The sequence below is a fragment of the Engraulis encrasicolus genome, chromosome 11 (genome assembly GCF_034702125.1).
Source record: "Engraulis encrasicolus isolate BLACKSEA-1 chromosome 11, IST_EnEncr_1.0, whole genome shotgun sequence".
In the NCBI taxonomy this organism is placed as follows: domain Eukaryota; kingdom Metazoa; phylum Chordata; class Actinopteri; order Clupeiformes; family Engraulidae; genus Engraulis; species Engraulis encrasicolus.
Window position 1 is genome coordinate 54812807 of NC_085867.1, and position 10357 is coordinate 54823163.

General features: G+C 42.1%; 2 protein-coding genes across 2 annotated transcripts; both read right to left on the minus strand.

The window, feature by feature from the left end:
- On the minus strand, window positions 1–2564 carry gng10 (guanine nucleotide binding protein (G protein), gamma 10). Its single transcript, XM_063211018.1, has 3 exons — window positions 2234–2564; window positions 1453–1588; window positions 1–279 (listed from the first exon to the last, which is right to left on the minus strand). Exons 1-2 carry the CDS (start codon window positions 2312–2314, stop codon window positions 1463–1465), a joined length of 207 nt encoding a protein of 68 aa, XP_063067088.1. The 5' UTR covers window positions 2315–2564; the 3' UTR covers window positions 1–279; window positions 1453–1462.
- A 1136-nt stretch (window positions 2565–3700) lies between these two features.
- Window positions 3701–8381, minus strand: dnajc25 (DnaJ (Hsp40) homolog, subfamily C, member 25). The gene is made up of 4 exons (XM_063211017.1): window positions 8029–8381; window positions 7724–7876; window positions 7115–7585; window positions 3701–5555 (listed from the first exon to the last, which is right to left on the minus strand). Exons 1-4 carry the CDS (start codon window positions 8335–8337, stop codon window positions 5433–5435), a joined length of 1056 nt encoding a protein of 351 aa, XP_063067087.1. The 5' UTR covers window positions 8338–8381; the 3' UTR covers window positions 3701–5432.
- Window positions 8382–10357: the final 1976 nt, after the last annotated feature.

Consider the following 10357-nt stretch of genomic DNA (forward strand, 5'->3'; position numbering starts at 1 on the left):
TCAATGGAAAATATAAAGCTAATGTTTATTAGCAATTAATGATATTTATTCCAGTGACATTGCATTTAGTCTGGAATGAAAGCATTTAACATGCTCAAAAATACTAACAAATGTATCTAAACAAGACTCTTACACAGATATGGAATAAAAAAAATGTATCAAAATAAATTTTAAATAAATATTCCTTTTTTCCATCCTCTGAAAGGAAAAACAATCCATCTTTGGTCCAAATGATTGTGACTGGTGAATCTCTGCTGGCATTCCTCCGCAGGAGATTTCCTGTAATGACGCACAAGACAGCAGTTTGTCAGTATGTTTTATACAGTAGATACTCAACTAGGGATGGGGTATTGACAAAAGGTTCACGATTCGATGCTCATCACGATACACATACCGCGATGCATTGTGATACATGTATTATTCCGATACAGTGTATTTGATTTTAAATGTGTAGTAGGCCTATGACCAAGTCATTACAATAAAGGCTTTTGAACTTTTTGTTGTAAAGGAGAGGATCCCCTTCCTTTTGCTTATTGACATTGGAAGTGTTGAATTAACACTGTAGTTTTTGTGTCTACCAGTCTGACAATATGACAGCCTGCAACTAGTATTTATTCTACTGAGCTGAAGCAGAAGAGCTGAGGGAGCTGGTGAAGAGAAGATATAGTCAATGGTGAAGAGTAGGGATTTCTTCTCCAAGTCGAAGGAGAAAAGAGGGCCCACATGCATGCCACCTCTGGGTTTCCTCCCCACCCCTCCCTCCTTCCCTCCCCAGTTTCCTGTTGATCCAGTGAGCTTGGCCAGCACACGGAAACTTCGGCAGGCCAGTCACGCTTCCCAAAGCCTGCTGCACCGGATATGGACACAACTTTTCAGGGGATAAAAATAATCTTTAGTGCACAGCTGTGACCGTGTGTAACGGTTGAGCTGTTCCAATGTTATCAATTTCATAATAAGTCAGCAAACCCACGAAACATTGCTGATTCATGAAAGCTGGAAGTGCACTACAGCTAAAGACGGCTGACATAGTATGGTGAAAATTAAAATTGAACATTTGACATTTGTTGTTATTCAGTAGAGTCAAAATAGGCTTTGTAAAGCCTTGTGACCATTCACTTGAAGATGTGGAGTGTCAGAGATCTGTGAGACAAGGTCGGTAAAGAGAAGAGTTGTGTGGCGGGCATGCAATCCAACTATGTGGATGTTACTAAGGTAATTTCATTCAAGTTATTAACTTCCGTATAGAAGAATGGTGCTTTGTTTTCTTAGTTACGACAGAGAACATCTTTCACCTGGCCCAGATATTACTCAGCCAGCTTCATGGAATGCCCACCAGGAAATACAGTGTTAATATGCCATCTATCATACGTGTGTGTGTGTGTGTGTGTGTGTGTGTGTGTGTGTTTTACACTGAAGATGTGATGAAATATCAAGGAAGTGGGTGACACCCACCTTATTATCTCTACAGGAGATTACAGGAACGAGGCTCCCTGAAAGGGTTGCTGCCAGTGGGCACCCCAACCAATAGGGCATCTTTGGTGGCATTCTGGAGGCAATATTGCTGCAGCTCTGCTGCGGCTTGAGATACCTGTATTAGTATGGAAAGGTAACTGGAGTTAAGCTGGATGTGAGCCTGGGGGTAAATGTCATTTGAGGTGGGCCTGGTGGTATAAAAAACACACATGGCCTATGCAAGTTCTTCCTCAGTAGTTGTAAAAGCAAAAGTTTTGAACATGATTATTTTAAAATATCTCCTAAACAGCATATTGTGTCATCTGTGGCAGCTTCACCTGAAGTTAGCGCGAGTGAGCACCACTCCATGTCAAGATCAAAGCCTTGTCTTTGAATAGGCTAACATAATACTGAAATTGCCTAGGCTTTACTGTTCCCTGTAATCATGTTGTAACCGCGGCTATTTTGAGCTTGTAAGTGTATGGCTCCAGTAGGCTACCACGGACAAATACATGGATTTGTGACTAGTTGCGTTTTTATTTCAGATGAACGAGAAACGCCATCCAAAAATCTGCTGTATGTGGGTATACCCTCAAACTGCAGTTCACATAGTTGCTCCTGTAGTACTTCATGGAAAAAATAAGCCAGTTGTTTTTACGCAGCGCAGTGGAAAGATTGGACACGGACGAATTCGAGTTCATTTTTTGTTTTGTTTGGATGCATCGTAGGTCTGCGGCTAAGCAGACTATTCCACAAAGTATACAAAGAGTTAAAAACTTACTTTAATTCTCTCTACGCTAGCCTCGAGTCGCAGTTGTTCAACAAGTCGACGCATGTTGGTCAAGTTGGAATTAGACGACATTCTTCTGTTCGAAGCCTACTTCTTCGCTTGGGACGAGAAGCTTGATGCTTTCTGAAGACACGAATGGAACAAGGCTGTCACTTTGACTTCTCAGTTTTGGTGACGAAGAATGCCAAGGTTTGGGGAAGCAGCTTGTGCACGCGCGCACCGCTTGACGTGGTCAGAGAATGACTTGCTCCTGCCCTCTAAAGACAGAAAAGTTATATGCGAAATGAATGCATTCCCCAACCTCTTTCGCGGGGGTGGCTCCAATTTGAGTTGATGTGGTGATGCTCGCTTTGCCTTGCCCTTGATCAAGCCGATACACGCAGACGCAGCTACTATGAAGAACCAATTGGAGTCACATTATATAATTTACAATTGAGTGGCATTATGAAATATTACCAACTTGAAGTGAGGGTAGCCCCTGTGCCAGACCACAAGTTTGCAAAAATAGTCAGGGGTTTTGGCCAAATGTTTGAGACCCTAATTTAGGGGTAATTTGAAAATATAGTTGTAGCAGTAGTCCACCCTTGGTAGCAGCTTGTCCTACGTGCACACTGGTCTGTGGACCTTCATCAAACCCCTGTCTGCAATAGCGCCGTATCTTATTTTCAACAAACTATGATCTCATTTCATTTTCTCATTGTAGGCTAGTAGGCCTAAGTGGCACACTGTGAAGACGGAACTGGGGACATTGTGTTTGATAAGCCTTAATCCAGACAGGTTCCTCCTATCAAAAATCAACACCCTGCCTTTGGCATGAAGTGAATACAATTTTACGCATCTTCATTGGGCGGTCATACTGTACAGATTTCAGATAAACGCCACCTGGTGGTAGATAACCCCTAACGCATTTGATATAGGGTATGTGGGACACTACTCATCATCTAGCAGCTGACAGGTGTTTCACAGTATGAGTAGGACAGTACTGAGTACTTGTATGGAGGAAAGACCTAGCAAGAGCACATGTATCTCTATCTTTTATTTGGTGCAAACTGACAGATGAGTTCCAAACTTGTTGGCCGTTGGGCCTACTTCAGGCGACTCTTGCATAGAGACAAGGAGTAGTATGGTGTTTAGTAATTTAAAAACCCTTTATTTTAACTGGGGTACATAACTAAAAACGCCAACCGGTTTCAACCTCACAGGGTCTTCATCAGGGCGTGTTCAGGGCGCTGAAGTAGGCCCAACGGCCAACTAGTTTGGAAGAATGGACTTTGGCGTTTAACTTCAAGAGCACCTGCATTGGAGTACACTGTCTAACAAAGAAGAGCGCTCAGCATCTCCCCCTTACTGACAGATGAGTTATTGCGTTTGCATCAAATAAAGCATCTTCCTCCAACATGATGCATCCGTCAACAATTCATTCCATCAGTAAAATCAAGGAGACATAGCAAATTAGTGTACCGAACTATAAAATGTATTTTTATTTTTTTATGATATCATTTACAGCAGTTGTAACAAACAATGCCATCTGTGATCATTAACCAAACATAGCCAACCAACAAACCAAGTGACGAATATAATAAAAGATTTGAAGGCAGCCACACTGTAAATTTTCCAGTGTTCATTCAATAGAGTAGAACAAACTAAAAGTGTGTTAAATTCGACCCTTGGTGTTGAATTAACACTGCACAATTTACCTATAACTTCTCTACAAACAGAATCTCAAGGGCAGTTCATGATGACGGAGCCAATCTTGGAAGTCGAGTCTCAAGAATTACATTGAAGCGCTGACTAGTTTGTTTGTTTATAAATGGACATACGGTAGTCATCAAAATCTGTCTGTTTTTTTGGAATTTATTCCATCAGAACATGTACACAGAATAAAGAATATAAATAAGATTAAGGCAATTGTGGTAACAATATTGAAGCCTAATAATACTAACAGACTGTACTGGACACTAGGCTGGTGAGGTTTCTACTGTAAGAGACATTTACTCTAAAAAGCCAGTGGATCACCATTTGTAAATCATCTTCTAAATGTCTGCACTATGTAACTATAAATAGATATATTTCATACAGTAATATGATTCCAATTTTAAACCTACTGTTGTTGTCTACAATTATGTGGAAGGGATCATTTTCTTTCCGTTTCACTTTCCAGTTCTTTCGCATCAAAACATAGCAGCCAGTTCTAGTAAAACATTTAATTCAGCCCGGTCATATCATTTCTGATAGTGCCTGTTAATCTGATGTTAAAAAATAGAATATGACGCTAAACATCTTTTGGGATAATTCACTACACTATTCTGACAAAAAAGCAATTCAAAAAGTCTTTGGCCAAGAATGAGAAAGGATCACTACAGTTGTCTTATAGACCTTATTCATTACTTATTTGATTGTGAATTATTTGCTGTTATTTGTGGTAATTGGCAATATGCCAACAACATCATCCCAAAATTGACACCAATAGACACAAACAAAATATTGTAAACAGAAACCCCAACGACTGTGTGGCATGCAGCTGAAAATGGCATCTAACAACAGTCATACGCGGATGTGCAATCCCTGCACAATTGTGTAAAAAGATAAAGAAATGCTCAAGGTGACTGACGCACAACATTTTGAATTAATTTAACACCAAAAAGAGACTTAAAAATACCATACCTGACCGTCCTTGCCCTCTTTAATACTTGAAATTAAATATGTATTCAATGACACCAAAAAAAGTGAAAACTGCAAATCTAAAAGAAAGAAGTTTAACCATGGCTTGAAAAATGCATTTCTGGCTGTGCGGTATATTCCCCCACCAACCGAACCAAGACAGCCCCTGTTCAGAAGTACCCCGTAATGCTAAGTGAAACCATTGGCTATGGATTATAGCCTCTTAAAACCCCACACTGCAAAGTCCTACACAATCAGTATGAGGTGCACACACTCAAGTGTCCACACATACATACCCAAAGCTAGGGATGCCTTATACGCCGCTGATCGCATGTTCCATCTGAAAGTTTGATATGTGCATTTGTTTGTCTGCACATGTGTCCTTGTGTGTGTCTGTGTGTGTGTGTGTATGTGTGTGTCCAATCTGTCCAGGTGTGTGTGTGTGCATGCACACACGTTTGTGTCTGTACTGTATATACTGTACTGGTCCATTTTTTCTTCTTTTTTTAAGTGTGTTTATCAGTCATCATCAGTCATCAATGAAAGTGAGACGACCGGGTCCTTCATTCTTCATCCATCGGCGGTAGCGTTTCCACCTAGAGTCCTGCGCCATTTTCACCTTCATCTCCTCCTCCTGCTCCAGTTTATATACCTACCAACAACACAACACACTCATTACATTATATTGCATTTAGCAGACATGTATCTAAGGCAACTCACAAAAACAGGACATAGACAACACAATATAAGTGTGGAGAAGCACAGTGTACAGCAAAATACAATGAATAGAACTTTATCAGCTTGTTTGTCTGCCTCCTTCACCCCCACGACGGGACGCTCTGGATTTTCGTATCCCCATGGCATTTCTTCGCTGCTTCTGTCGTGGTTTTGCTCATCTCTCCACCAACAGAAACACTCCATTTCATCATTCATCAATTTGTTGTGTCCCTGTATGTGTGCATTTCTGTACATGTTTTTATTTTTATGTTATATGGTCTGTAAAGCATTTATTAATAATAATACATCGGACACTCAAAGGCGGTTTACAGACCATATAACATAAAAATAAAAAAATAAATATTAATAATAATAATAATAATAACAATAATAATGTAAGAAAGGCACCACCACCATCAGCGCTGGGCGCTGAAAATCACTGGGGAGATGATGAAGGAAGCTGAAGGCTAATCTAAAACCAAAAGACTAAATATCATGCAAGATTATTATAGGACCTGTTTTACAAAGAGGGATATGGAAAGTTGCGACTTGTATGAAATGTGAAGTGCAACATATGCACAACTATGTAGACTAAAGTTCCACAGCTTAATAAAGGCATGCCAGCAAAGAGCATGAGGAAGTTATAGACTACTAGACGTCGTAGACGACTAGTTATAGACTCCTCAACACAGAGACCAAAACACACCTATAACAAGAATCATGCCAGTAGAATAGAGTTGCCCTACAACCCAGGCCTCATGAGAGCCAAACTGGTACTGTTCTTACCATGACACCAAACACCCAGGGCCGCATCCATGACAGTCAGAGCAAACTCACAACCCCAGCGATAATCACACCTTCCCTACACAAAGTGCACCAGTGTTCTTCACACACTGGCAGTGGCCCATCATCACTTTACCAAAGAGTTGCGCCACCGGGACTCAAACCCAGACCTTTGGTGGTACCAAACTAGCCTGGTTCACACCAGACGGTGTGTGTTTAGCTTTGGCGCCCCCTGGCGGAGCAGAGCTCTGCACACACTACCGTCTGGTACACAGCCATAGAGCACGCTCCATCTCCAACCAGAAAATACACGAAGCATTTATTTCTTAAATATAAACGGTAACTCACATTGAGGAGTCACAAGACAGATTAGAGACTATATTGACTCTTTAAAGATTAACAGGAAGGTTTTTGAAGGAAGTTGTTGGTGAGGAGGCCGTGCAGAAGCAATACATTCTCAGCCTATTTTCCGGTTGGAGACTGAGCGTGCTCTATGGCTGTGTACCAGACGGTAGTGTGTGTAGCTCTGCTCCGCCAGGGGGCGCCAAAGCTACACACACACCGTCTGGTGTGAACCAGGCTAGTACCAAACAGGCTCTGACCTCTTCACTAAAGAGCCAGGCCCATTGGCGTGACAGTCAGAAGACACCCACAACCTTAGTGATAATCACTCCATCACGCATCTCCTACCACACCACCACACAATCTCACCTCGTAGTTCTCCTTGATCCAAAGCTGCCTCTCCAGGAAGGTCTCCTGCAGGTGGTCGTCCAGGCTGTCGAACTGCGCCTGGGACATCTTCATGTTCTTGCGGATGAGGTAGAGCTTCTCCTCCTCCCCGTACTCCTCCTTCTTCAGTGTGAAGCGGTACACCCACGAGCAGTACCACACCACGTACATGACCAGGTGATAGGGGAACAGTAGGAGTTTGCACAGCAGAATGTCCGAGATGTTGGGCTTCTGGTAGCCGCCCTTGATGTCGATCTTATTCTTGATGATGTCTCGAATGATCTCCTCTTCCTCCTCCCGTATCTCCTCTTTGGAGCGCCGGTTCTTGCCCTTCTCCTTGGGCCGATTGAGCAGGCCTTGCTTCTTGGCCATCTCAGTGGCCTGAATACGGTACTTAGGCATGGTGGACAGATAGTTTATGGCTTCAGTGTAGCTGCTCCACCAACTGTAATACTTTGGGCACACAAGCAGAGATAAGATAGGGTGTTCAGACAGGTAGGTTATGCCTACCTTACTAGTAGGCATACAGTAAGTAAGCAAGAGAATAAGCTGAAATATGATGCGCTATTAAAAGAGGTAGAAGGATCTTACTTGGAACACGGATATGGCGCACACGGTCACCAGGATCACAATTCTCACGTCCACTTTAGGTGCCAACCTTCTGCTGTAGTATGCATAGTAGTGACTGTAATACTCCTCTGGGTGGTCCAGCATGTAGTTATAGTCTTTCCTAGTTTCTTCATCCTATAACGATGAAAGGCAAGTGAAGGCAAACCAATGGTGAACAAACATTCTTGTGCCACGTATGCCAAAGCACTGTGACACATGTTACCATAGGACAATTCAAAATATTATGTGAAATTTGTTTGACTTGCGACCAAGAAAAGTACACTTACTTTAAGTGTTTCATAAGCTGTGGCAATAAGAAGAAATTTCTGATGGGCACTTTCTACGGTCTCTCCGGCGAGACCTGGGTCCCCATCTCGGTATCTATCCGGGTGATATTTTCTTGCCAGCTGCCTGTACGCTCGCGCTATCTCAGATTTTGTGGCTTCTCTTGACACGCCGAGAACATCATAACAGCTCTCCATCTGACAGTACAATCCTGGAACCAAGGCATTGGCAGAAGAAATTAGGCAGCAAAGAACTAAAACAATTTTAAACCAGTTCCCTTGTCGAAACGTATCAGCTATGGAAGCCGCCATGTCAGCATTCCGACACTGGCGCTGAAATGCGACGTCACGCAGTCCGAGAGTTCTGGGAAATGTAGGAAAAACCGCAACACCCATAACAGTATGTGATCACACTCAAGATGCATACACGGTGTAGCCCACTCTGTGGTGTAGCCTAATTCACTAAGTTGTTCAGTTACAGAACTGGCTGAGCAAGAAAATATTTATAGCAGCCAGGTTCTTGTTCTGCAGAAGTCAAAAGGAATTCACAAAAGGCAGTTATAACAACAAAGACTGGGGCACAGCAGACAAAGCGGCAAAGATAGCCTAGGCCAGGGGTTCCCAAACTTTACCATGATAAGGCCCCCCATTTACCAAACAAATTTGCTTTAGATGGTGTTAAGCATGTGTGATGGTAAACAAGTGAGTTTTACAAGAAAGTGCATCATCTGGCTAGTCAAGCATGGTAGTGGGACTGACATGGTTTGGGTATGTATGAATGCAGTCAACATTGGAAATCTGAATTACACATAAAGAAGCAGCATGCATGTCAACATGCACTGTGACTACAGAAGCAGATCATGATACTCTCTCTGCATAGGATTTCATTCAAAACTCACAGCCATCTATTTTAGCCAGGTGCAGACTCAAAATGTAGCCTCCAATTTCAATGTAATGAAAGGTTGAAACACACACCGACGACCTACCTTTTAATCCCTTTTCATTTCAAAATTAAAAAAAATATGAATGTAGTTGCTGTGAATACTTTTGTAAATATGATTTGTTTGTTTTTGTCAACTTTTTTCCACATGGGCATAATGGAATAATTTGGATTTTGACATTTGTAGCATTTGGAATAAGGCTGTAAGATAATAACATCTGGAAAAAGTGAAGTGCTGTGAATACTTTTCGGATTGACTGTATGTGGCTCTTTTGGGAACTATCTGGCGCTTACAATAAAACATCAATAAAACTTAACTGGACAGTAGCCTACACTCTAAAGGTGTTGAGCTTAATTGAAATACATTCAGTATTTTTAAAATGGTATGGCTCCTGACCCCTTTGCTAGACATTATAGAAAAAAAATTGAATGTGAAAAATAGACCTAACTTGACCAGATGTAATCTCATTGATTTTGAAATGACTGGATGTGATAAAAGGAATGGAGAGGATGACCTTAAATGTAGGCCCTGTAGACCTGAATTTCTTTCTGGTAGTAGTGCCAAGTATTAGGGGTCTATAATACAAGATTCTCAACAAATATTATACACATATGAAAATATTGGTGTGTGTGTGTCGCACTGTAGCCATTCATGTAGCATTAAGACATTTCAGAGAGAAACTAATGGGAGACAGTTTTCACCCAAGTGTGGGGTTCTCCCTATCCCCTCAGGTTCTGTGTCAGTCTGAAATGCAGTACTAGGGCAGACCTGGCCAGAGGATGTCATTAAGTTGTTGGCCACATATTTGTTACTCCTCTTGGATAAAGAAGCAACCAACAGTGACCTAACCTAGGGCTTAGTCTCAGATGTTGTTAGTGGACGTGACCTTTCTCTTCAGAAAGCAATTTGAGTTGGGGCAGTTCACAAACCAGATGTAGTACCATATAATTACCAGGCATGCAAACAGGTCAGGGGTGAAAAAGGTGACAAGAGCGCGGCGCGGCGCAGTGCGCGATGCGGCGCGGCGCAGTGCACGCGCGCAAACGCAGTGCACGCGCGCAAACGCAGGTGCACACGTGTGTGTTGTGCGCAGTGGATGATCTTGTATAACAGTCTCAGACTAGGGGGGAGAGGATTTAGCTAAAAAAGTCTTTAAATGGTGAATTTTGAGCATACTGTAGTTATTAGCGACCAAGGGACAGTGAACATGAGAACTGCCAACCTTACTCCATGACTTAGCTGTCATGTCTGATGGGGGGTTGGGTAGATAGCTTGATAAAATTGGTTTTTATCATGATAGAGCAGTGGTTCTCATAGTAAGTTTCCCCAACACCCCATTGACCTCATCAAAACCCTTAGTAGGCCTATTAAAAAATAAAATAGGCCAAAAT

Bases quoted from the DNA above. Each gene is read 5' to 3' on its own strand.
- gng10 (XM_063211018.1), bottom strand. From the start codon at position 2,314: ATGTCGTCTAATTCCAACTTGACCAACATGCGTCGACTTGTTGAACAA. The intron at 1,589-2,233 runs GTAAGTTTTTAA...ATACTAATACAG, and splicing joins CTAGCGTAGAGAGAATTAAA to GTATCTCAAGCCGCAGCAGA.
- dnajc25 (XM_063211017.1), bottom strand. From the start codon at position 8,337: ATGGCGGCTTCCATAGCTGATACGTTTCGACAAGGGAACTGGTTTAAA. The intron at 7,586-7,723 runs GTAAGATCCTTC...GTGTGCCCAAAG, and splicing joins GCGCCATATCCGTGTTCCAA to TATTACAGTTGGTGGAGCAG. The intron at 5,556-7,114 runs GTGAGATTGTGT...TGTTGTTGGTAG, and splicing joins GGATCAAGGAGAACTACGAG to GTATATAAACTGGAGCAGGA.